Consider the following 24,560-nt stretch of genomic DNA (forward strand, 5'->3'; position numbering starts at 1 on the left):
GTTATACTACACAGTAAGGCATGGATAAACTATACGAAACGAGTCTGTTGTAACATACACAGTCAGGCATGGACATAACCTATACGAAACGAGTATGTTGTTACACTACACGTCAGGCATGGAAATAACCTAAACGAAACGAGTCTGTTGTAACACTTCACGGTCAAGCATGGAAATAAACCTATACGAAACGAGTCTGTTGTAACACTTCACGGTCAAGCATGATATAACCTATACGAAACGAGTCTGTAATAACATACACAGTCAGGCATGGGACATAACCTATACGAAACGAGTCTGTTGTAACACTTCACGGTCAAGCATGGATATCACCTACACGAAACGAGTCTGTTGTTACACTTCACGGTCAAGTATGGATATAACCTATAAGAAACGAGTCTGTTGTAACACTACACAGTCAGGCATGGAAATATCCTATACGAAACGAGTCTGTTGTAACACTACACAGTCAAGCATGGAAATAACCTATACGAAACGAGTCTGTTGTAACACTTCACGGTCAAGCATGGATATCACCTATACGAAACGAGTCTGTTGTTACACTTCACGGTCAAGCATGGATATAACCTATACGAAACGAGTCTGTTGTAACACTACACAGTCAGGCATGGAAATAACCTATACGAAACGAGTCTGTGGTAACACTTCACGGTCAGGCATGGACATCACCTATACGAAACGAGTTTGTTGTAACACTACACGGCCAGGCATGGACATCACCTATACGAAACGAGTCTGTTGTTACACTTCACAGTCAAGCATGAATATCACCTATACGAAACGAGTCTGTTGTAACACTTCACGGTCAGGCATGAATATCACCTATAAAAATGAGTTTGTTGTAAAACATCACGGCCAGGCATGGACATCACCTATACGAAACGAATCTGTTGTTACACTACACAGTCAAGCATGAATATCACCTATACGAAACGAGTATGTTGTAACACTTCACGGTCAGGCATGGAAATAACCTATACGAAACGAGTATGTTGTTACACTACACAGTCAGGCATGAATATCACCTATAAAAACGAGTCTGTTGTTAAACTACACGGTCAGGCATGAATATCACCTATACGAAACGAGTCTGTTGTTACAATACATAGTCAAGCATGGAAATAGACTATATGAAACGAGTCTGTTGTTACACTACACAGTCAAGCATGGATATAACCTATACGAAACGAGTCTGTTGTACCACTACACGGTCAGGCATGGATATAACCTATACGAAACGAGTCTGTTGTTAAACTACACAGTCAAGCATGGATATAACCTATACGAAACGAGTCTGTTGTAACACTACACAGTCAAGCATGGATATAACCTATACGAAACGAGTCTGTTGTAACACTTCACGGTCAATTATGGATATAACCAATACGAAACGAGTCTGTTGTAACACTACACAGTCAAGCAAGGATATCACCTATACGAAACGAGTCTGTTGTAACACAACACGGTCAGGTATGGATATTACCTATACGAAACGAGTATGTTGTAACACTACACAGTCAATAATGGATAGAACCTATACGAAACGAGTCTGTTGTAACATTACACAGTCAGGCATGGACATAACCTATACGAAACGAGTCTGTTGTAACACTACATAGTCAGGCATGAATATCACCTATACGAAACGAGTCTGTTGTACCACTATACGGTCAAGCATGGATATAACCTCTACGAAACGAGTCTGTTGTAACACTACACAGTCAAGCATGGAAATAACCTATACGAAACGAGTCTGTTGTATCACTTCGCGGTCAGGCATGGACATCACCTTTACGAAACGAGTTTGTTGTAACACTACACGGCCAGGCATGGACATCACCTATACGAAACGAGTCTGTTGTTATACTACACAGTCAGGCATGAATTGCACCTATACGAAACGAGTCTGTTGTAACACTTCACTGTCAGGCATGGAAATAACCTATACGAAACGAGTATGTTGTTACACTTCACAGTCAAGCATGGAAATAGACTATACGAAACGAATCTGTTGTTACACTACACAGTCAAGCATGGATATCACCTATACGAAACGAGTCTGTTGTAACACTTCACGGTCAGGCATGGAAATAACCTATACGAAACGAGTCTGTTGTTACACCACACAGTCAGGCATGAATATCACCTGTAAAAACGAGTCTGTTGTTACAGTACACGGTCAGGCATGAATATCACCTATACGAAACGAGTCTGTTGTAACACTACATAGTCAAGCATGGAAATAGACTATACGAAACGAGTCTGTTGTTACACTACACAGTCAAGCATGGATATAAGCTATACGAAACGAGTCTGTTGTTAAACTACACAGTCAAGCATGGATATAACCTATACGAAACGAGTCTGTTGTAACACTACACAGTCAGGCATGGAAATAACCTATACGAAACGAGTATGTTGTTACACTACACAGTCAGGCATGAATATCACCTATAAAAACGAGTCTGTTGTAACACTACACGGTCAGGCATGAATATCACCTATACGAAACGAGTCTGTTGTTACACTTCACGGTCAAGCATGGATATAACCTATACGAAACTCGTATGTTGTTACACTACACAGTCAGGCATGAATATCACCTATAAAAACGAGTCTGTTGTTACACAACACGGTCAGGCATGAATATCACCTATACGAAACGAGTCTGTTGTTACACTTCACGGTCAAGCATGGATATAACCTATACGAAACGAGTCTGTTGTAACACTACACAGTCTGGCATGGAAATAACCTATACGAAACGAGTCTGTTGTAACACTTCACGGTCAGGCATGGACATCACCTATACGAAACTAGACTGTTGTTACACTTCACGGTCAAGCATGGTAATAACCTATTCAAAACGAGTCTGTTGTTACACTACACAGTCAGGTACGGTAATAACCTATACAAAAGCGTGTTTGTTGTTAAACAACACAATCAGGCATGGAATTAACCTATACGAAACGAGTCTGTTGTAACACTTCACGGTCAGGCATGGACATCACCTATACGAAACGAGTCTGTTGTTACACTACACAGTCAAGCATGGACATCACCTATACGAAACGAGTCTGTTGTTACACTACACAGTCAAGCATGAATATCACCTATACGAAACGAGTCTGTTGTAACACTTCACGGTCAGGCATGGAAATAACCTATACGAAACGAGTATGTTGTTACACCACACAGTCAGGCATGAATATCACCTATAAAAACGAGTCTGTTGTTACAGTACACGGTCAGGCATGAATATCACCTATACGAAAAGAGTCTGTTGTTACACTACATAGTCAAGCATGGAAATAGACTATACGAAACGAGTCTGTTGTTACACTACACAGTCAAGCATGGATATAACCTATACGAAACGAATCTGTTGTTAAACTACACAGTCAAGCATGGATATAACCTATACGAAACGAGTCTGTTGTAACACTACACAGTCATGCATGGAAATAAACGAGTCTGTTGTAACACTACACAGTCAGGCATGAATATCACCTATACGAAACGAGTCTGTTGTTACACTACATAGTCAAGCATGGAAATAGACTATACGAAACGAGTCTGTTGTAACACTTCACGGTCAAGCATGGATATAATCTATACGAAACGAGTCTGTTGTAACACTACACAGTCAAGCATGGAAATAACCTATACGAAACAACATGTTAAACGAGTCTGTTGTTACACTACATAGTCAAGCATGGAAATAGACTATACGAAACGAGTCTGTTGTTACACTACACAGTCAAGTATGGATATAACCTATACGAAACGAGTCTGTTGTTAAACTACACAGTCAAGCATGGATATAACATATACGAAACGAGTCTGTTGTAACACTACACAGTCAAGCATGGATATAACCTATACGAAACGAGTCTGTTGTAACACTTCACAGTCAAGCATGGATATAACCTATACGAAACGAGTCTGTTGTAACACTACACAGTCATGCATGGAAATAACCTATACGAAACAAGTCTGTTGTACCACTTCACGGTCAGGCTATGGACATCACCTATACGAAACGAGTTTGTTGTAACACTACACGGCCAGGCATGGACATCACCTATACGAAACGAGTCTGTTGTTACACTACACAGTCAAGCATGAATATCACCTATACGAAACGAGTCTGTTGTAACACTTCACGGTCAGGCATGGAAATAACCTATACGAAACGAGTATGTTGTTACACCACACAGTCAGGCATGAATATCACCTATAAAAACAAGTCTGTTGTTACACTACACAGTCAGGCATGAATATCACCTATACGAAACGAGTCTGTTGTTACACTACATAGTCAAGCATGGAAATAGACTATACGAAACGAGTCTGTTGTTACACTACACAGTCAAGTATGGATATAGACTATACGAAACGAGTCTGTTGTTAAACTACACAGTCAAGCATGGATATAACATATACGAAACGAGTCTGTTGTAACACTACACAGTCAAGCATGGATATAACCTATACGAAACGAGTCTGTTGTAACACTTCACGGTCAAGCATGGATATAATCTATACGAAACGAGTCTGTTGTAACACTACACAGTCATGCATGGAAATAACCTATACGAAACAACATGTTAAACGAGTCTGTTGTTACACTACATAGTCAAGCATGGAAATAGACTATACGAAACGAGTCTGTTGTTACACTACACAGTCAAGTATGGATATAACCTATACGAAACGAGTCTGTTGTTAAACTACACAGTCAAGCATGGATATAACATATACGAAACGAGTCTGTTGTAACACTACACAGTCAAGCATGGATATAACCTATACGAAACGAGTCTGTTGTAACACTTCACAGTCAAGCATGGATATAACCTATACGAAACGAGTCTGTTGTAACACTACACAGTCATGCATGGAAATAACCTATACGAAACAAGTCTGTTGTACCACTTCACGGTCAGGCATGGACATCACCTATACGAAACGAGTTTGTTGTAACACTACACGGCCAGGCATGGACATCACCTATACGAAACGAGTCTGTTGTTACACTACACAGTCAAGCATGAATATCACCTATACGAAACGAGTCTGTTGTAACACTTCACGGTCAGGCATGGAAATAACCTATACGAAACGAGTATGTTGTTACACCACACAGTCAGGCATGAATATCACCTATAAAAACAAGTCTGTTGTTACACTACACAGTCAGGCATGAATATCACCTATACGAAACGAGTCTGTTGTTACACTACATAGTCAAGCATGGAAATAGACTATACGAAACGAGTCTGTTGTTACACTACACAGTCAAGTATGGATATAGACTATACGAAACGAGTCTGTTGTTAAACTACACAGTCAAGCATGGATATAACATATACGAAACGAGTCTGTTGTAACACTACACAGTCAAGCATGGATATAACCTATACGAAACGAGTCTGTTGTAACACTTCACGGTCAAGCATGGATATAACCTATACGAAACGAGTCTGTTGTAACACTACACAGTCAGGCATGGACATAACCTATACGAAACGAGTCTGTTGTAACACTTCACGGTCAAGCATGGATAGAACCTATACGAAACGAGTCTGTTGTAACACTACACAGTCAAGCATGGATATCACCTATACGAAACGAGTCTGTTGTAACACAACACGGTCAGGTATGGATATTACCTATACGAAACGAGTCTGTTGTACCACTACACGGTCAAGCATGGATATAACATCTACGAAACGAGTCTGTTGTAACACTACACAGTCAAGCATGGATATAACCTATACGAAACGAGTCTGTTGTAACACTACACAGTCAAGCATGGATATAACCTATACGAAACGAGTCTGTTGTAACACTACACGGTCAGGCATTTACATAACCTATACAAAACGTGTCTGTTGTTAAACTACACAGTCAAGCATGGAAATAACATATACGAAACGAGACTGTTGTTACACTACACGGTCAGACATGGAAATTACTTATACGAAACGAGTCTGTTGTTACACTACACAGTCGGGCATGGAAATAACCTGTACGAAACAAATCTGTTGCTACAACACACAGTCAAGCATGGAAATAACTTATAAAAAAACTAGTCTGTTGTAACACTTCACGGTCAGGAATGGAAATATTCTACACGAAACGAGTCTGTTGTTACACTACACAGTCAGGCATGGTGGAAATAACCTGTACGAAACGAGTCTTTTGTAACACTACACGGCCAGGCATGGTAATAACCTATACGAAACGAGTCTGTTGTCACACTACACAGTCAGTCATGGTAATAACCTATACGAAACGAGTCTGTTGTCACACTACACAGTCAGTCATGGTAATAACCTATACGAAACGAGTCTGTTGTTACACTACACAATCAGGCATGGTAATAACCTATACGAAACGAGTCTGTTGTTATACTACACAGTCAGGCATGGAAATAACCTATACGAAACGAGTCTGTTGTTACACTACACAATCAGGCATGGAAATAACCTTTACGAAACGAGTCTGTTGTTACACTACACGGTCAGGCATGGAAATAACCTATACGAAACTACACTGTTGTTACACTTCACTGTCAATCATGGTAATAACCTATTCAAAACGAGTCTGTTGTTACACTACACAGTCAGGTATGGTTATAACCTATACAAAAGCGTGTTTGTTGTTAGATGACACAATCAGGCATGGAATTAACCGATACGAAACGTGTCTGTTGTTAATCTTCACGGTCAGGCATGGATATTACCAATTAGAATCGAGTCTGTCGAACAGTACTAGGTCAGACATTGGAATACCAAACGATCCTGTTGTAAAATTACATGGTCCGTTTGAATAAATTAACCGTCAAATGTTAGAATCACCAACACTACACAAGCACGTAGAAGCATTTAATCATGAAACATACCTATATCAAACGAGCCTGTTGTTATATTACTCAGTCAGGCATGGAAATAACCTATACTGTTGTTCCGCTACACGGCCAGACATGGATATCACATGTACGAAATGAGCCTGTTGAAACAGTACTCGGTCAGACATGGGAATCACGTATATCAAACGAGACTTATAAAACGTATCTGTTGAATTAAAACTGACAGCATGAAAATGTGATTATATCCCTTTTCTGTTTTCTTAAAATATATTTTTTACTATTAATGAGGTTTACATGAAAAATAGCAGCTACTTTACATAACGTTTATCAAAAACATTATTGACTAATATTTCTTCCTTTAACGGAAGAATATTCGATCTTAATACTGGGATAAACACATCGCTATAACCATCAGGTTTAATTGAACGTCCTCAAACGCAGTAAATGATTATGTATTATATGATCACCCGTCTGCCTGATGTAGATAGAGATTAGCGTTGTATAAGGTGTACTGACTAAAGTGATTATCTGAACTGATAAACCAAACACCTACTTGTATAAAAAAAGGAGTTCTGAAGTTAATGAAATAATATTCAGGTAAGCGATTTGACATTTTGTTCAAATTTATAATATTAAGTTGATAGATATGATTATTGTACACTTTCACAAGCAGGAAGAATATCTTGTTTCGTATGATAACGGGTACATATGGATATACACATTGTACTTATAACCTTCTTATTTATCTTTAATCTCTAAAATGAAATCGAAAGTAGCACATGTTTAACGAAATAAAGACCATGTAAAATACTTCTTAGTTTATTTTTCTTTATTTTTAGAAACCACAATGGAAGAGGAAAATCAATTTACAAATACTTTTGAGTAAGTTTAGTTTTTGTTTGATTTCAGAGTTCTAACTTAAAGAGTTTTAATTTGATTTTAGAGTTCAAACTTAAATAGTTTTAATTTGATTTAAGAGTTCTAACTTAAATACAATGTCTTGAAACTTTTGCATCTTTGTGCTAAAAATAAATAATAGATGAAAACATATATATTTTAAAAAAAATAAACGCACACTGAAGCATTGCAATTCTTACATGTGTGTTTGTTTTTACAGCATGCAACATGAGAGATAAGTATTTAAGTCTGCTTTCTCAATCTCAGTAATTAATTGTGCAAAAACACAACAACATGTCTATGCTAATTCAAAATATCATATAGGGACACTGTTGTTTTTACAAGTTTCTAAAGTGTTGTACTAGGAAACAACACATGCTAATCCAGGAACTGCATTCCCGGCAAAAATGATGAATTACAGTCAAATAAAGCGACTGGTAACGTTACACCTAATCCATGTCCAGACTCGGCAATATGCATCCAGTTACATGAGACCCGAACTAGTTGACATCTGAGGAGCCTGATGAGTAACCGTACAATAAGATACACAAGTTGTCCAGTTCAAACACGCATATGGAACAAGCGCACTCAAAATATTCCGTTATTAACGTGTCTGATGGGTTACCACCGGAACACACACCATTGCCCGTTTCAAGAGTAACTCATAATCACAGAATTTGCCGGTTTACAACGTGTCTGGTTGATCACCACAGGACCAAATATCGAAATCGCCCGACACGAAGCAGTCTGGTGGGTCACAACAACAGCAAACATCCATTTTGTCCGTTTCCAACGTGTTTAATAGGTTACCAAATTAACAAACATCGGAAACCTCCATTTCCAACGTGTTTCATTGGTCACCGTAGGAGCAAACAACGGATTATAAGATTAGCAGCCGGTCAGAGGTGTCATTGTTACATGAACAATCAGAATCCGGTATTTGCGAAACTTCTTAAGTCCCTTATAACATGGTTTAGCTAAACTCACTGTTTTTGTATTCCAATAATTTGCGTAATATTTACTTCTTGACGAGTGTTTATACTTTAGATTGGAATAATCGTTATGATAATCACAATTAACCATTTATTATCAATCAAAACCCAATTCAAGTATGTATTTCGACTTATTGAAACACGCTTCTTTAGCCCGTTAACGCTTCTTTAGCCCGTTAAGGTTAAGAAGTTTCGAGAAATTGGGGCCAGGACATGAACAAACAAAGGTTCTGACCCTTTTGACCAAATTTGAGCGGTCAAGGCAAGATCAAACACTCGAAATGTTTTGACATTGTATGTTGAAACACCTGACGGCCAGGCAGCGGAATCATCTATGAAAAAACAACGAGCAAGTCAAAACGATAAACGGTCATATACCGGAATCACCTAAACAAGAAAAGGATGTTGCATCATTTAAATGGATTTCAAAGAACAGTTTTGTTTAATATATATATACACGAGTTATACCCTGTACCGCATTTTATGATATGCTTACCAGGATTAATAGATATATGTACATATCAGTAAAACTAAAATGATATATCACTATTTCAAACAGTTAAAAACAATTTGATATTGCTCACTGTTTTTAAATTGATCCCGCTCTCAATTCCAAATCAAACGTCAGCGCGCACAGGGCTCAAACATAATTTTGAAGACGAAATGACGTAACATTTGTATACAATTTGGCGCGCTTTTCTGTAAAATAACCATTTAATGTTTTTTTTAAATGATTTACACTGAAACAAACAATAATCCTCTATATCTTACAGGAGAACAATAATAATTTCAGGTTGTACCAAGAGAAGGTTAAAAGGCAAATAAAATCGCTGAAGGATGAGTGTGTGGACTTTGCAAAGACCTGCAAACAGAAGGAAAAAGAGGTCACTGCTGTATTTTCAAAAATAAAGGAAACAGAAGTAAGGTAGATCCTTAGATCACACATAATGATGTGCAAAGAATCATTTTAATGTATAAGCATCATTTCCATCTGCAAGTCCTTTTAGACATTGAAGTCATTTCTTAAATTGCTGTGTAAAGTTTAAGACAGCCCAAATTTGACAACTGCGTTTTTCTTTCTACAAAATCGTGATCTGAGGGGTTTTAACTACTTTATAACAAACACGTGTTAGTGTATTTGTTAGAAAATGTTTCTGTTAACACTGTCAAAAATATAAAGTACATTAACATCGTTATACCATCTTTGACTACTTTGTAATTTTAATTTCGTAATTAGTATTCTGTAACATTTCAAAGTGGTGTGAATAACCCGATGGCATGGTTTTGGAATTTACAAAACAATCATGAATACTTTTGTACATACACATTAAAATGTATGGAGCCCTTTACAATTTCCTTAGAATATTTCAACCAATTTTAAATGCTTATAAGAGTGATGTCTTATTATATAAGTGTTCTCAAAGGATGTCCTTGATCAAATGTAAGGACACTCCGAACACATTGAAATTTGGTTAACGAGTATGAGGAAATAAATCATTGAACAGCACCTTTTTATTTTATAAGATTTTCAGAAAATGTCGACGTATTGCAGAGGGAATTTGAAACACTCAAGGCTGAAAAAGAGAAAGAAGAGGAGAAGAAAAAGAAGTATGTATTATGTATTTGAGTGATATATGTGCATGCATGGTAAGATTTACCTCACAGTAACTTGAAGTAAATCATGATATATCATTAACTTGGAAATGTATTGTTCCAAGTTGTAGCATATACGAGTGTTGACAAATTTGAAAATACTCATAAGGTGACTTTTTGTACTGTATACTTTGTGTAGAATGGCGGCAAAATATTTAAAACATTACTGCATAAGCAAAAATGATGAACCGTTTTTGAAAGAAACTAAATGTCTCTTATGCAGGTTATGATGAAAGAAAATCTGTTGATAGAATGATACAAGTTTATAAGTTGGTTTTTAATAACAAGCAATGCGACAATTACAGACGCATTTTCAATACATATTCTTTACATAACAAGATAATTTGTATCATTTTATTTGGAATATCTTTCAAATTATTCAAATAAGTCATTATTCATACCGTGGGTTTCTGTAGAGAGGTTTCGTAGAGACCATTTAAATGTAAATGAAATTTGCGATTATTGGCACTCTTTAACCACATAATCAAACAGGAGTAAACTTGTATTTCAGAATTTACCAAGACAGGGTGAAAAGAGAAGTAGCATCGCTGAGGGATTTATTTGTGGACTTTGAAAAGTTTTGCCAGGAAAAGGAAAACATGATTACTGATTTATTTGAAAAAATACATAAAGGAACGACAAGGTAAACTGTATATATTCAGTTGCATCAATTATATGTATGCTACTTTTTACAGGATATTTGTCGATGCCGTTTAAGGTGAGCGAGACATTGATGTCACAATGGCGGTTCCGTAGATGTGCGTTCGTCCATGCGTATGTGTGTCAGTTAGGATTTTCAAACACAATGCCCGATGTCTATACTTCAAAGAGCAAAGTCATGCTAATAATTTAAAGGTTGAAAAGATCCTTGTCCGGGCTGTACCTTGCCCATGTATTATAGGATTTAAAAAAAGACCCATGTCTGCACCTCAAAGATCAAGGTTGAAGTTTAAAAGGATCCTTGTCCGGGCTGTATTTTGACAATGCATTATAAGAATTCAATAAAAATGCTTTCCATGAAGGTTCATATATATGTGGCGTCAGAACAACATTACAGAAACATCCGGGTTTTATCATACGATACTTTTGTCGTATGAAAACCTCCAAACAAAAGACCAAAAACGTTACAAATATATTCAGGTTTGCTCTAATAATTATCTACGGGCTCATTTGGTTTATTTAATTTTTGTTAAATTACTGCATTCAATGACCACATGTGTAACTCTGAAAAAAACTCGGTTGGCTTTTCATAAAGTTGATATAAAATGTTCCTCAGATAAATTTATGACTGGTACCGACTCAAGTGAATAATATTATATTATAGACAAAAGGACGAAGAAGAAATGTATCATACTTTACAAGAAGATGTAAGACAGTATGAATTACGCTGTGCCTTTGAATGTGGGAGGGTTTCTGTGCTAGAAGAAAAAGTTACTGTTATTATTGATGAAAACACTGTCGGGTAAGTTTATTTTGAAATAAGAATTCAACCAAATGATGTTGACAGTATTATGGAGCTTAAGCCTGGCCATAAAAATAAACTTGTTTTGTTAATGTTGATTGCATGGAATACTTTTATAATGTGAATCAAGTTTGTAAAGTCAGTTGTTATTGTTACACAGGTTTGAAGTAGCCCCAGAGTCAATAAGTGAGATGAAGCAGGAGTTAACAAGGCTGAGCAAATTGACTGAAAACAACACGAGAACGTACACAAACTATTCAAAGATGCTTAAAGATCTTGACAGCAAAAGGCTTACCAGGTAGAAAAGCAACAACAATACAGCCACATTTTGTTTATGCTATGGTGGAGCAACAACATACAAATCAAATTATAAATAAAGGGTTTGTAAGGGTTCGTCCATTTCCTTTATTGTCACAACCTGTGTGTCGTTTTGTGCTTTTCTCATTCATATGAAAAGAACTGTATCATTATTTAAGTATTATTTTCATCTACGAGGGAAATTGGAACGTTAAAGTTAAATCATATTTAATTTGAGTCATATCTTGCGATCAGTGAAAACGAACAAAAATCGCTATTCAAAGGTCACCAATACATAAACCTGACAAAATCATGATTCGATGTCTTTTGAACTACAGCATGTTTCGGAACATAATTTCCTTCACATTGTTTTACGTGTTAAGTACTATATCATTACATCATCATTTAAAAATTGTTAAATCAATGTTATAATTAGTATTCCATGTAATTTCGTTGGAATATTAAATAACCCTGTTGGCAGTGTTTCGGATTGTTCCAAACATTGATTAAGACCTTTTTGAATCATACTCTCTATAATGTTTGCGACAACATGTCATCCTCTTTTTCCTTTATCAAGTTTTGCAGATGAAGAAGAAAGATTACAGAAGGAATTTGGAATGCTCCAGGCGGAAATGATTGATAACGAAAGGAAGTATGTATTATAATACAGAGCATGACCTGTGCTTGCATTCTGATCTTAACCCTGTTATTTGCAATATGCAACATTCAAGTTTAGGTCCGTTTGTCGCTTGCATTCAAGTTTGTTCTAAGTGTGTTTTTTCTGTCATATTTACACCAACTGAATAATTTGTCCAAGCCTTATCGTCTTATTAAGCTCAAAAAACTAAATATGAACATTTATGAAAAAGATTCACTGTGTCATTGAGTTCTTTCACGGAATCTACTTTTAAAAGGCGCATGGGATGTTTAATGTTTAGACGGACTAATTTAGTCATGGTTTCCAAGTCATCTGATGCAAGGGTTAAAACAAACTGAGATCAAATCTCACGTATGAGGGTCATTCAAAAAGTTGTGTTATAAATTATAAAACATGTTTAACTTCGACATTGTATTGAAAACATCTATCGGTCGAGCCTTTGTTTACACAGCATGGACATTTCGCCTTGAATGATTAATGACAAGGTTATTCAATTCTGAAGTAGAATTTCTCATATTTACTGGCATCATTTAGAATTTGTAACTTTTAACTCAAGTCACATTTAGCGTTTTTTATTATTTAATATCATTTCTATTCAGTATTTTAAGATACAAACCTAATTTATTGTCAGAGACCACGTCATGCACTTACCTTCTTAGTTTTGTTTCACATTCAATTTGGTTGCAAGTGTATTTTTAGTTATATAATTGCTTTCAAAGGAATGTTTATAAACGAGTCTCGAATTTAAAATCAACTTGAAATACAACGTAGGAATATGAGAACAGACAATCACGTCCAAAACCATTTTGAATTTAAGATTAACTGCAGAAGTAGACAGATTGCGGAAGGAGCATGAAACACTAAAGGCGGATATGACCAATAAAAAAAAGAAGTATGTATAACAGTGTAGAGTGTGATATATATATATGGATTGTGGAATTAATCTTGCAATGCAGCAATAAGAACACTTAGTTCAGGTACAATTAGTCGCATGATATATAGTCTGTTCTAAGTGTGTTTTGTGTCACATTTCATGCGCTGGAATCGTTTGTCCGAGTTTATCATTTTATATCAAACTTAAAACAGTAATATATTATTTTAAGAAATAATCTTAGTATACTGTGTCTGCTTTTACTAAAGCTGCTGTTCCATACTTTCCAGAATGTTCTTGATTACCAGTTTAATAATGATTTCCGCGTCAAATCTTAACAAAAACTGTCATCATATTTCTTCTACTTGAAAAGGTTATGTTATACTTGTAAATGAGGCAGCGTGTTTAAATTCTTCAACATTCAAAACCCGTCACTGGTCAAGCATTAACCTACACAATATAAATACTTCAAAAACATTGGCGGAGTACTAACAATGTTATTAAATTCTAAGGTTGTGTATCTGATATACGCTAGCCAATATATATGAAGTTTTGTCTGATATATATCGAGCATTTTTAGGACGATGAGGAAACAAATCACTAATAAAGATATTCAAATTTCCCTGTTAAGGTGCACATTATAAGGAGTTAATCATATGCGTTGAACAAAACCATTCAGGAATAATGAAATTGCATATAATTGACATTTGCCGATTGTAAACAATAGTGATCTTTATAATTAGAATATTTCGTTGACCTGAGTAGAACGAGGTAATTCAATTCATCTATCTGATGATATTTTGTAAGCAAATTATATAAACAAATACGTAACTGTTAAGATTAAATATAACTGTATTTATACATTTTTCTTTAGAAGACTTATATAGAAGATTACCTTGTGCATTACCAGCGTTAATTGTTCATTCAATTATTTTAATTTTGTAGTAAAACACTTTTAAAGTCAAGCAACGATTTGTGCTTTAATATTTTGTCTATTTTTAATCATACTTAATCTTTTTTGACACGTATAAGTCAATTTGTGCTATTTTGTGGAGTTGCGTTGCTCGTTGTAAGTATAATTATATTCAAGTATGTTAAATGAATGCTAACTTGTTTGAAGTTGCTATTGCAACACAAGCTCGAAATATTGCAGTTAGAATAGGAAGCTTAATTTACTGGTTGGTTTAAGTATTTTATGGGTCGAGTAGCCCATTGCCTATTATACAGGTAATGATGTAATAAAGGCTACATAATATTGGTGTTTACATTTTATATAATAATTTGGCACAAATGCCTTAATTTCATATATGATTAAAATGACACTCTTATTCAAAACTAATACAAATACGTGTAACACAATCATTAATATTGAGTGATGAAGCTTTTACTACTTACTAAATAATGCATTTTTGAAAGAAATGAATTACAGACATTAACTGATAAACACGATTGTAAACGTATACTTGATAGCTAAGCATAATAAATAATTGGTGAGTGTTAAAAGGTTAACAGTAATCTTCTAGTCTCATAAGGTAGAAAAACCGTGTTCTTTTGCACCTTTATTTCAAATTAAACTTATTGTTCTTCATAAGAAACATTGTTTTCGTTATCTTTTAAGGTATGGTTGCAGCACCTTTGCGTTTAAGATACAAACATATTCTACTTGCAGCGGGTATTATAAACAAATGTTGTTTGACTATCACCTTGGTTTTTATTGGAAAGAAACACTTTTTTCAGACTGACTGCCGAAACTAAAACACTAATGATTGATAATGGAAGGCTGCAAGCGGACAACGACAAACTAGGCAAACAGTATGTACCCTTATTTGTAACATGCAACTAAATGGTTTGAACCGTGGTTGTCCATCATACGTTTCAAAAATTGCTTTAAACGACTTCAAGCTCTCTACGCGCATTTCCATTTCATTAACGTTACGACCAAATCGGGTCGTTTTAACTGCGAACAGTTTTCCAGTTTATAAAAATTCACACTCAACCGATTTCATCACATATAATCAACCAGGATAGTCTAAACATTGACCGTGTCGTTAAGCTTGCTTTTAGCTCCTGGGATATTGTTACTAAACAAATGAAAACAAAATAATTGAATAGTATTAATATATAAACAATCCATTTCTCTAAAAACCTTGATGCGTTAAGGTAGGCTTATGGTAATATTAAAAGTTTTTTGGAGCCATTCCAATTATTCTACTGTCTTTAGTTGTGTTTTGATTGAAAACAACATGCAAAAGCTACTTGTCTGAAATCAGAAGGCCTTAGCCTTATGTCTAGAAAAAACGTTGGTATTGATTTCCTACCAAATATTTTCTAAATTTACCTTTGTAGCCAAATGCGGTCAAACGTCTTGATATACTACCATTTACCAATGGAAATTCTAAAACAAAAGTACAATTAAAATGCTATTTTGTCTGATTATCGATTCTTCTGTAGTAATGAGGCCCTACCTTATATATGCATATACTGTGTATTTTTTAAAGCATTAATTGTGTAAGACCTCATTTGTTCTTGTCAGTTTGAAGGATAAAGAAAGCGAGTTGTCCAAGCAAAAAAATGATCTGCAACTTTTAAAAGAAAGATGCAATACGAGTGAAACAAAGTGTAAAGAACTCGAAAAATCTATAGCCATGAAAAATGACAATTTGAAAGGAATGATCGAATTGGGCAAGAAGGACATGCGAAATCAAAGGTGAGTTGTGCGTTATTGGTTTTGCTAAACATTTTCATATCATATGTATTTTAAAAGTCAAGCAAAGAGTGCAATAACGATCACGAACATCATTTTGTTATGAGTAAGAGGATTCAAACAATTAAATGGCTAAAAACATTGTTGCATTAAACAGGAAGTAGAGCGTAGTATAAAATATGTTACCCGATATATTATATATACTGCAGGGACGTTAAACTTATTTGGCGAGACGGATAATGGTTTAATATTGCAAATATGAACAACTGTTTTAGTGTTCAATAAAGAACATTGATAAAAACTGATTGTTTTATTCTACGTAACTTTGAACTTAACTTGAAGTTAAATTTCAGCGAAATAGCCAAACTGAAGGATGAAAAGCAGCGGTAAGTATTGTTTCTGTGTAACTGCTCATAACATTTTAGAATAATGACATTATATGTTAAGGTAAATATATTATATATGTTTTATATTAATACAAGTCTTATACATATACTCTTACCAGTCGGATTAAATAAAGTAATGTTAAACATTTTTGTCAATGTTAACATTTAAGGCAACAGGATGGCATTAACAAATTGCAGAAGGAAAAGCAACAACTTTATAATTCAAATGTCAGCTGGAACTCTGCCTACCAGGAAAAGGATGCAGAAGCAAAACGCTATTACGCTCAATGGCAGAGATACAATCAGGAGTTTGAACATACTGCAGAACAACTTAAAGATTCTCGAGAAGCTCGGAATAAGCTTGAACAAGAGAAGAAAGAACTTGTTTTAAGGTTAGAGCACATACACACATAGATTGATTTGTGTTCAAGCAGACCACTATGTGAATAAATTGGCGGGTTAATGTTATAGCCTTGGTGTCTTTCGTGTCGTCGGCATTTTCGTCGTTGTGTTAAATCTTTAAACATGACAACAAAAGCAAAATCGATTGAATTTGGTACACGTTTTGCCAGAGACAAAAGCACACAACAGCATGGCCCACAACATTGTCCTTAATATAAATAGTGATAAGCCTACTGTAAGACCGAAGAAAAAACAGATTAGTGTTGGTATTCTCTCCGCGGTTCTCTTTTTTATTTAATTATTTCAATCTGAAAAGACCAGCGCAATAAAAGTATCGGCTGTTTAGTTCAATACAGAATGCCATTTGAAATTATTTTTAGAGACTAAATAATGAATACAACTGCTTAATATATTTGCTTATTAACCCCCTGCCACGGAGTGGGAAGGGGATTATAGGAATGCACTTGTTCCGTCTGTCAGTCTGTCCGTCCGTCCGTCTGGCTGTAACATTTCGTGTCCGGGCTGGATGGATTACCATATTGCTTGGTACAAATGTTGTCCTCATTGAGACGATATGCAGTGACCTTGAACCGGGTCTTTACCTCAAAGGTCAAGTTAACACGAGACATTTTAAGGTCAGAGTACACATGCTCGTGTCCGCGCTAAAACATACTCATGCATTGATGAATTACAAAATTATTTGGTACAAATGATGTCCTCATTGAGAAGATGTGCAGTGACCTTGACGCGGGTCCATACCTCAAAGGTCAAGGTCAGACGAGACATTTAAGGGTCACAGTACACAGGCTCATGTCCGCGCTATAACTTACTTATGCATGGATGGATTACCATATTTCTTGGTACAAATGTTGTCCTCATTGAGACGATGTGCGTTGACTTTGAACCGGGTCCAACCCTTAAAGGTCAAGGTCACACGAGACATTTAAAGGTCAGAGTACAGGTGCTCATGTCCACGCTATAACTTACTTATGCATTGATGGATTACCATAGTACTTGGTACAAATGTTGTCTTTATTGAGACAATGTGCATTGACCTTGAACCGGTTCCATACCTCAAAGGTCAAGGTCACACGAGACATTTAAAGGTCAGAGTACACATGCTCGTGTCCGCGCTATAACTTACTTATGCATAAATGGATTAGCATATTACTTGGTGCAAATGTTGTCATCGTTGAGACCATGTGCAGTTACCTTGACCCGGGTCTATACCTCAATGGTCAAGGTCACATATGACATTTAAAGGTCATAGTTCACATGCTTGTGTCCGGGCTTTTCACATTTAGCAGTGTAGGCATGTAAATTCTTACTGGATTTATTGACCTTATTCATTTCATGTACTTTTAGCAACAATATCTGAATTGATCCAAGAACTCCAACCAATTGCAATTTGTGCCAGTAATCCATAATTAAGTTTTGGGTCCACACTATGACAATGCTAAATAGATAAGATATCAATATTCATTGAAAGTGTTAATTAAGTTGCAGATATTGATACTTAGGGCACTCTACCAAGCATTATCATTATGTGTAACAAGCTTAATATTTAAAAAACACAATGGACACAAATGTGATAATATATTTATAACATGTGTTAGCAGTAAAACAATGTTTTGACGTCACCACTATATATATGTATCACTTTATTGAAAATACTTAAGGCTTGCTATTTCATCGATGTAATAATTCAAGGACTCATTTTCCTTCCTATTTTTAGCCAAAATAACCTTGACATTGATCTTACCTGAACTACACACAATGTGAACAACTTTAACAAATATCCTTTTATAATATGTTCAAATATCCAACAATATTTAGGTTACCGATCAAACAACTTGTATTTCCTATATTCCCACTCTTGAACAGTGGTTGTGTACACTTTTGGTCAGATTCAACATACCAGTCAGGTTGCGAGAAAAACAAAATATACTAAAAAAACAACGGCGGGGGATAAAGCCGTCCTTCGGACTGCCTTGTTAAAACCAAAGTATACATTCATGATATTTCTATAAGAGCGGGAAACATATTAATAATGATTGAAATAAAAAAACTGAATGCGAGATGAGTATAGCTATAGGAATAACCTTTTACTTTATCCTCATTTTCTTCAACAGATTGAGCAAAATTGCTGGCGCAAATCTTACTTACAACATCCCAAACATTGCTGACTTGGGAGATCCAAACCGTCCAACAAAACTTGCAGAAGTGTTCAGTGAGATATATGATAACGAGTGGACCGACGCATATGAGACTCTGTTGGATGACGAAGAAAAGAATAAAATTCAATTCATGCTTAAGATATTGAAGGTTAATATTTGATATTTACTACCTAGTAATATGTCAAAAATAAAGAAACAAACACGATTCTTAAACAGTTATAAATATGATTAATCATTCGAATGTTTAAAAAGATATTCTTTTAATATAATCTTTTCTTCAACTTTGTGTAATAGGACATTATTTTTTGTTTTTACTTGATGGTGTAGCTCCGTAGTTATTCAATGTCGACCGAATGTATCGTTTATTACATTGCAAATCTGATTCTATCTTGCAGGATGTTGATACAATTTGTGAAAACGTAATAAAACGACATGCCGATGCAATTACAGATGGTTTAACACAAATGGTTGTCAGGTTTAAAGTGAGAAAAGGCCCAACTGACCCAAAACGTCAATCTGATGAACGTGCATTGAAACTTGTTGATACACACATAGAAAGCCCTGCAAGCACAAAAGATGTTCTAGCAACTGTCAAGTTTGGGAACCCTTCAGCTTTCAATAAACCGATAAAACATTGTATAAATGAGCCATCCACATCGAGCAAAAGCGATGGTGAACAAGGCGATGCACTAGCTACGCACGAAAACCTTGCTAAAGAAAATAACGGTACCAGCCCAAGTCAAAGCGAGAATGGGAATAAGGTCAACCAGTCAGAAGCTGGCGAAAAGGTGACATCTGATTCAAATAAAACCGGCTTTTTAAAATCGTTTGTGTAGTTTCTTTATATTTGGGCCTTAACAAATCATTGCTTCGTTTTGGCACATCATTAATCATAGTATTCGCCTCAATAAACTATGTACGCATAACATAACTATTAGAACTTTCTTTCCAGCTTGACCCATATCCTATTTTTCATCATGGTCTACGTATGTTTTAGTAAAGATTTCCCCATATTAACACATCTAACAAATGTTGATGTTTGTGTGTTCACCTGATGTTTCAAAATATCCTTCAGGAAAAAGGAGACGGAGCGTTTGGCAAAAGTGCAGTCATTCAAAACAATGGACACAATGAACAGAAACACACCAAAAAAGAGGTAACTTGTAGTTTCATGAGTTTCATCTAGTAACCCCCACCCTGACTAAACGAATATTTTTTAACCTTAATTTTACTTATGCTAGCTAGTGTTATATTTAGGGTGGGAACCAGTTGCTCCGGCTTAATTCTTTGTCTGTAGGACGTCGTTAAACACTTTCCGACAGTTATTCCGTTTATATAATATACTATACAAAGTGCTTTATGTCCGTAAATTTGTAATTGCTCTGAGTTGTCTTATATGTGCTTTATTTTCCAATAACTTAAAAAAGTAAGGACAACTCGAAAAACCGGCGTACCTAGCATTTGCTTGTTAAGATAGTTTCGTTAATTGCATGTATGGTCTGTCCTTGTTGTGTTTTTGTTGAATATGTATCTCGATCAGTGCATATTAGGTACATTAACCGTATGCCTATGAACAAGGCCTTAGTTTAATCTTTGGGTACTGGCGCTTCTCCCTGTAGTTTCCAATTGAGTATTCATTTAATCGTTAACTTCATTTAGTGAAACACAAATAAGTTCTTGACACATGCTTCAACTTGCGTTTTAGAAACACAAGTAAGCAATGTCGGAATGGTACAATCTGATGTTGCAGCCTTTGAACATATCGATGCAATATTATCAGTTGATATATATATACATGTGTATATTTATTTTTTTAAAGCAGGAATATATATTTCAGATTTAATATCTCATTGCTAAATATTGTTTACTCTGTGCGTTATGAGCACACCCTTTTAGAGGTGTCAATACTAGTTTTAGGTAAAGGAATTACTTACAAAATACTACTTATGTTGCTAATTAGCTGTTGTTTTTAACACTATTTGTTGAGTTAGGATGTGGGTTTTTGTGTACGGACAAGATGAAACTATTTGTTATCATAAACATTTATAGGCAGAGGAGGAAGGCAAAGACGGGGTAGTTGATAAAGATACCACACCTGCCAACACTGAACAAGAAGACGCAGACTACATTGAGAAGCCTGGAGAGTAGCATTAATCTTCCTAAACGCTCTTACTAACATTGTGCCTGAAAGCGAAACGTATCGACAAACAAATTTTAAAAGCTAGTAGAACTTAAATATCAAATCCTGCCGCCATACTTAACTTTATTTATTTTCTATTTTAGTGTTGTTATTCGACTATTTTAGAATGTATTTATTTTCTATATTTGTTCTTGTTAATATAATTGAAATATTTGTTGGTTTTTTGTTTTGTTACTAAATGCTTGGTTTGTAGGTAGAGTATGAAGAGAGAAGTGAAATCATACAAATTAAATTTGATGAGCTAGCCACAGCACAAAAGCAGTATATCGAGGACATCAGGCGCAGGGTACAGTCGGACTTGGCGGAACAAGTGATAATGGTAAGTATTTGAATCTAATGTGACTATGATCTATTGCCAAGTAATAGTGTTACGATTCGTATTTTTAAAAACATATTTAAGAGATAACAACAGTTACTATTCTTATTTATAGCATTAACACTTTAATATGAATTTCATGTACTAATATATTTAAAACAGTGATGCTTTAAGTTAATACCTGTTCTGGGTAATTTGACAGAGGAAACTGCTATGATCTGATACAAATGCTCTTCTTCCTCAAAATCATTACTACAGTTATTCATTGGTGTACGATTTTAAAGGGCATGAAAACATGTATTCGAATGTAGAAATCCAACGTAGGACGGCGTCGACGACAACATCTTAGCTGATTTAGACAGTTACTAAAGTGTCTATTATCCACTCAGAATTTTGATTCCAGTGACAGTCAAGGCAAGCTTGACATTGAAAACAATCACCGTATTAAAAAAGAGTTATGATATTACAACGTTAAAACTGGGTTTCCATTTATTTGTGCAGACAATAATATAATTTTCGTTTGTAGAATAATAGTAAAACTTGTAGACAATGTATGTTATCACAACGTCCAGGAAAATTTGATCGTCAGATAAATCTCGCCGGTTTTACTAGAGTTATGCCCCTTTGACATTGCAACATTGTCGGTTGGATTTATTTCATGTGCATTAAACAAATTAAATACAGTTTATTATCCGATCAGGGATGAAGTTTATAGTCAAACGTGTTTATTCAGAGGCATTCAGACCACCAGAATAAAAAAACTAGCATTCGTGTTACATTTTGCTCAACATTGATGGTCGCTACCAATAAATTTGCATACTTTATAATTAATTTTATTCATAAAGTTTGACTTAAATAACAACAGATATGATGGAGAAATACATGTATATATTGACACAAATAACAAAATACTTATTATTGTAACTTTACAGGCGATATGTAACGCTGTGCTTGAAGAGATGGGTCCAAACCAAGCCGACGAAATACGTAATTACATCTCGAAATGTTCTCTGTTTTGCTGGACTGCCCGTTTGCACAACCCGCCCGTCTACGTCGATTTCATGGAGGTTACAGAAAACATGCGTTTTGACATGAGCGTATACAAGCCGTACACAAAGACAGGACCTCTCGTAGATTACATCGTCTGGCCTCCAATTTATCTACATAAAGGTGGACCTATGCTTTCCAAAGGTGTTGCAGAAGGGAAGAAGAATAATTAAAAGGACGTTCAGACGTTTGTTTTCTTTCTATTTTATTCAGAAACCTTTTTACACTTGAAGTACATGTTTGCAAAGGTAATTTGAAGTCTACCCATACGTTCAATTTTATTTTATATAGGAAGGTACATGTACTCGTTCACCCGTATTATTCACATACATTTAGATGCATATTGTATACGACTTGAACCTTGTATCGCAAAAATCATAATTTATTTTGTTTCAAGTTCGCGTACATGGAAAATATTTATATCTTCACATATTGATTGATAAAAACCTTTTTTCTCTAATAACATAACTCGTAATAACTCAAATTTATAGTATATCCGTATGTGTTTTACTTTTTCTGCGAACTTAAACATGATCCTGCGAAACTACTGAAATTGAATATAGTTTGTGCGTCCGAGATTTCTTCCTTTCATATTGTAACCAGAGCCACTTTTACTCTTTCTTCTGTGTTATAATCATCAACCTTGTCTTTATTTCATGCTTTCTGGTGTTTAAAGAGATATATCAGTGAAATAAAATTGTTGCTGTTTCATTGATTTTAGTATGGTAGTTTTCACTGTTTTATAATTTCAGCCCGTTCTTACGTCCAAATCAAAAGTCAGTGAGATAAGTGCTTGGAAACAAAATAAACGACGTTTTTTGGAAATAATGTTACAATACAATTATGCGTTCTTTTGCAAATTTTAAATTGATTGACATTTTATATCTCTTTAAGGCATGTCAAAATGATGTTGTTTTTATGGAAAAGTAGAAGAAATTTCACCTCATGAACAAGAAATAATCTAACTCGTTGAACATAGGTTTCAGTTCGTATTTGGTAACACATATTGCGAACTTACACGGAATAAGTGGTTATCCACTATGTCTTTTTCAATAGGTTGATAAAAAATGGTCCAATGTTATTCACTCCATAATGTACCGTGAGACAACATATATTGTAATAAACAAACGAATGGGTTCATTAAGCTTACTTTAAACAATTGTTTGAAGAAAATAGAATGTATTCCTTGTCAGCACAGTAGGAGCGATCTGACTTCTGAGCGCAAAATTAAACTTTTGCTCGATGTATTTCAGCGAGAACCACTAAAACGAGAGGGCAAAATAATTTTTTTTTTTATTTCCTTTAAAGTACTTTGAATACTTTATAAAGTGTTTTTTTGTGCTATTCGATGCAACATGGATAAATATTTGGAGATTTTGAGATATGAGAGGTAAATCTGACGAACGAAAGATCAGATATTTATAAGCGTTATTACATTAGTAAATAAGCCTCATCGCTTGACCGAACACTTCAATTGTATGAATATTTGTGTCGTTAGAATAAAAAAAATGATAAAAAAACAATAATATGAAAAATCGCACTACACAGCCAAGAATAAGTTGTACTTGCCTTAGAATTTTCACATCATTTTAAAAGGGAT

At 35.2% G+C, this 24,560-nt stretch overlaps 1 protein-coding gene across 3 annotated transcripts in view; it reads left to right on the forward strand.

The window, feature by feature from the left end:
- The window catches only part of LOC128227443 (myosin-2 heavy chain-like), a 58,762-nt gene extending 35,091 nt beyond the window's left edge, over positions 1–23,671 (forward strand). For all 3 annotated transcript variants that reach the window (XM_052937987.1, XM_052937988.1, XM_052937991.1), the window contains 4 exons: positions 20,473–20,553; positions 21,447–21,531; positions 21,789–21,916; positions 22,846–23,671. In XM_052937987.1, the coding sequence (XP_052793947.1) occupies positions 20,473–20,553; positions 21,447–21,531; positions 21,789–21,916; positions 22,846–23,133 (582 nt within the window). In that variant the 3' untranslated portion in view covers positions 23,134–23,671. The remainder of the gene's footprint in view (positions 1–20,472; positions 20,554–21,446; positions 21,532–21,788; positions 21,917–22,845) is intronic.
- Positions 23,672–24,560: the final 889 nt, after the last annotated feature.

This window comes from Mya arenaria, chromosome 3 (genome assembly GCF_026914265.1).
Source record: "Mya arenaria isolate MELC-2E11 chromosome 3, ASM2691426v1".
Taxonomy (NCBI): Eukaryota; Metazoa; Mollusca; class Bivalvia; order Myida; family Myidae; genus Mya; species Mya arenaria.